General features: G+C 38.4%; 1 protein-coding gene across 4 annotated transcripts in view; it reads right to left on the bottom strand.

Annotated features, from left to right (window-relative positions):
- The window catches only part of LOC107665879 (MAGUK p55 subfamily member 7-like), a 147,129-nt gene that overhangs the window by 65,098 nt on the left and 77,721 nt on the right, over positions 1-4,310 (bottom strand). For 3 of the 4 annotated variants that reach the window (XM_016456939.1, XM_016456938.1, XM_016456941.1), the window contains one exon: positions 688-765. The exons of the other annotated variant lie outside the window; for it this stretch is intronic. In XM_016456939.1, coding sequence (XP_016312425.1) covers positions 688-765 — 78 coding nt within the window. The remainder of the gene's footprint in view (positions 1-687; positions 766-4,310) is intronic. 4 annotated transcript variants of the gene reach the window in all.

The raw sequence follows: 4,310 nt of genomic DNA, 5'->3' as shown, positions 1-4,310 counted from the left end.
TTGAACCGAAGCACTGCAACACCCGCTGAGTACAACGATAGAGCTTGAAAGATCAAAGACAATTTTTAATATAACTCCGACTGGATTCGTCTGAAAGAAGAAAGTCATATACACCTAGGATGACTTCAGGGTGAGTAATTTATGGGCTAATTTAAATGTTTGGGTGAACTAACCCTTTAAAGTCAGTGATGACCTGAGTTGCTCTTCTCTGAATCGCCTTTGTGTTCTTTCCTTCTGTCTTTCCTCTCTCTGATCATATCCAGAGTAAACTCTTCAAAGTTTACATAGGTTTGTGTGTGTGTGTGTCTATGTGGCAATGTTGATATAGTAGTCAGTTTACATTATGCAAGCCATTGAGAGTTTAAACGTTGAGTATTTTATAATACTGATGACTAATGTCTTGTACAGACACACACAAAATACTCCACTTCTCGCACTCTCATCTGCAGCCCATATACTTGTGTTCTCTGCCTCAGACATCCATCCATCTCTTTTGTTTCCTTTAATGACAAGTTCCTCCTGGAGTCAGTCTTACGCTAGACATGCTGGGAGACGTCTGTGGATGTGTTTTCACAGGCACACATTGTGCATGTGTGTGCGTGTTTACCCATGCAGAAGTGTGTAAATTTTATGAGCATAAAAGTGTTTTGGTTTTTAACAGGAAGTGTGTGCATGTGGTTCACTCACGTCTTGAGCCAGTGAGCCGGCGCTGTCCAGTACTGGAGTTGGAGTGCGGTCTTCATAACACTGTAACTTCTCATGGATCTAATAGGCAGTGAAACAGGAAACAGAGTGATCACTTAAAGTCAATGTGGAATCTAAACTGACCTCGTTTACTTTCCTAATGTTTACTTTCCAATGTGCACCTTCCAATGTTCCTGGTCTTTTTGTGAACTAGTAATTTTTTAACAATCTTTAAACAAATTTTGACAACAAATTTCTTTTCTTTTCCACTCACATCACTTAAATCACACAGCTATTGGATAATGTTAACCAATAGCCAAATTAAGGAGGACTCAACATTGAAATTCTGACACTGTTAAGCCAATAATTATTTTCATGTTATAGTCAATAACCAACAGATGGGCAATGTTAAAATTCTACATAATTTTGCCTAAATATATTAACAATAAAACACTAAAAAACTATTTCAATTTTTATTAAATTTAGATTTATTACTACATAATGTATAGCATTTTGATATTTGCCAAAGATTACATTAGTATTATTAAATTGACAATTTATTCAATTATTTCTTCATATTTATTTTTAATTGAATATCCTGTTTCTGAGAAATACATATCATTAACAGGTTAAACACTGATAATTAACATACAAAATAAAAGTAGAATATGTGGTAGGAGCAAAAAATAGAAAGTAAAGACTGTCTTCCGACATGTTTTTAAATGGCTGTCCATTGTATTGGTTGTGTAATATCTGTTCAACCATTTCATTCTTGCTGAAATTGTGTTACCAGGACAACATCACGGTCAGGAACCATGCAGACGCTACCAGCATGTTTAGACTGGAATTTGTCCTGGGAAATATTATGTATCAGCACACAGCAGTGAAAGAGAAATTCGACTGCTACCAAGGGGACTAAATATTTGTCAAGACAAGACAAATGACTCCGCCACGGGGCTGGTTGTCATAGTGAAGTGGAGAGGGAAGGGAATGCTATGAGCTTGGATCAACCGGGTCCGAGAGAGCCAAAGATGCAATTTTTCTGGATCTCCTTCTTCAGAGTTGTTTGTGATGTGGCGAAGTTTGGCCATGGTAAGAACTGTAGTCAGGGCCGTGACGAACAAACTGTGCTTTCTTAGTCACACTGTTTGCAACCCTCAAAACGTACTGAAATCCGAGCAGGGTCACCCGTCTGTTACTACAGCAGCAGAGTAGAAGTGGAATCTCTTGCACACCGGCAAACACACTCACAGGCGAAGAAAAGAGACATAATATTTCTTATCCACTCAGACACACACATAGACTCATACACACTTGGTGGAGGAGGAATGGAATGTGGGATCTGGTGAAGGATGGAACGTAACTGTCCAGTTCCTGCACATTCCAGTGAGCGACATCTGTTTAGGCCGTCTGAGCCGTAGCGGAGCGGTTTTGCTCTGTTCAGTTCAGATTCCATCAGAGGCTGAGTGAGATTCAATGCCTTTATTTACAGCTCGGGCCGTTCTCCAGATACCTGCCTGTCCACACAGGAGCGCCAGAGAGCAGACATTTAAAATCCATTACAGAGCCCGTACACTAATCATAGCTCACGTTTCACAGTAAAGAGGGCAGGAAATGAGAGCAATGAATCGGAGTAATACCTTCAAGCATTAGTGTACCATTATTCCACTGTATCACAGAGACCTTGCAGACCGATAAACAATTGCTTCTTTTTTCAGACTTAAAAATGGCACAGTAGGACAGAGAACAATGTGAATCAGCCACGGCTGTAAGGCTAGTTAATGAGTTGATTAGTGAGGTTTACCTGAATTTACCCAACAACATTTGTGGTAGCTTCAATATTTTTATGCTTTAAAAAAGATGATTTTAGAGAAAGCAATGAAACAAAAAATGTAAATAACTAAATATAAATAAAAAAAAAATTTGTCTTTAAAACACTTTGAGAACCTTGCAAATGGTAGCGTTCTGTCCAACTGTTTTTTTTTTTACAAAAGAAAGCACCTTATGTGAACACCCCCTAAAAACACAACATACAGGTGCATCTCAATAAATTAGAATGTCACAGGCTGTTCACAGAGTGCTGTATCCAAGCATGTTAACAAAGTTGAGTGGAAGGAAAAAGTGTGGAAGAAAAAGATGCACAACCAACCGAGAGAACCGCAGCCTTATGAGGATTGTCAAGCAAAATCGATTCAAGAATTTGAGTGAACTTCACAAGGAATGGACTGAGGCTGGGGTCAAGGCATCAAGAGCCACCACACACAGACGTGTCAAGGAATTTGGCTACAGTTGTCTTATTCCTCTTGTTAAGCCACTCCTGAAGCACAGACAACCTATAGAGAATCTATGGGGTATTGTCAAGAGGAAAATGAGAAACAAGAGACCAAAAAATGCAGATGAGCTGAAGGCCACTGTCAAAGAAACCTGGGCTTCCATACCACCTCAGCAGTGCCACAAACTGATCACCTCCATGCCACGCCGAATTGAGGCAGTAATTAAAGCAAAAGGAGCCCCTACCAAGTATTGAGTACATGTACAGTAAATGAACATACTTTCCAGAAGGCCAACAATTCACTAAAAATGTTTTTTTTTTATTGGTCTTATGAAGTATTCTAATTTGTTGAGGTAGTGAATTGGTGGGTTTTTGTTAAATGTGAGCCAAAATCATCACAATTAAAAGAACCAAAGACTTAAACCACTTCAGTCTGTGTGCATTGAATTTATTTAATACACGAGTTTCACAATTTAAGTTGAATTACTGAAATAAATGAACTTTTCCACGACATTCTAATTTATTGAGATGCACCTGTATGCTTCCTTTGACTAGCCATCATAAAATGGTGTCATTTTTACTGATCTCTGGCTTGACACTTTAGTAATGAGTATTAAAACATATGAATAAACAAAGCAATGCTTCGGTAAACACAGTATGTTTTGTGGTCAAGGTTCAGATCACAGGCTACAATGGAGCAGTGTCTAAATCCTCTTGGACCAGACGTTCAATACCCACAGGCCCTTGACAAAACACGAGTGGAGAACATAAGCAGGTGAGAGAAACTGCAGCCAGTCTGGCCTCCGGGTCCTCCAAGAGCGTTCTGCAGCCAAACAAACAGCTTTAAACACAATTACACTGAACGTTGACAGATACGGAGGAGAGGAAACTTGATGTGGAATTTAGGGAATTTGACAATGGAGGGAGAAAAAGGGCAAAGATGGGGAGATGAGTATAGAAAGCATCAAAGAAAAAGGCTCAGTTTCAAAAATTAATCAGCTGGGTTCTACCTACATAGGCAGCTGCCTTCTAAGACAGCATTCTAAGTAAAAGGAAACATTTGTGACTGATGTGGAACAATTACACTACCGTTCAAAGGTTTGGTGTCAATAAGATTTTTTTTTTTTAATGTTTTTGAAAGACGTTTATTTTGCTCAGCCAGGCTGCATTTATTTAGTAAAAAATTCTGTGACAACAGTGAAATATTGAATTGTTAGAATTTAAAATAAACTTCTATTTTAAAATATAACTTATGGCAAAGTTGAATTTACAGCAGCTATTTGTACAGTCTTCAGTGTCACATGAAATCCTTCTAATATGCTGATTTGGTGCTCAAGACATATATATATATATA

Source organism: Sinocyclocheilus anshuiensis, unplaced genomic scaffold (assembly GCF_001515605.1).
Source record: "Sinocyclocheilus anshuiensis isolate Anshui unplaced genomic scaffold, SAMN03320099.WGS_v1.1 scaffold647, whole genome shotgun sequence".
Lineage (NCBI taxonomy): Eukaryota > Metazoa > Chordata > Actinopteri > Cypriniformes > Cyprinidae > Sinocyclocheilus > Sinocyclocheilus anshuiensis.
The sequence above is the reverse complement of the archived record's forward strand: the minus strand, read 5'-3'. Positions and strand labels throughout refer to the sequence as shown.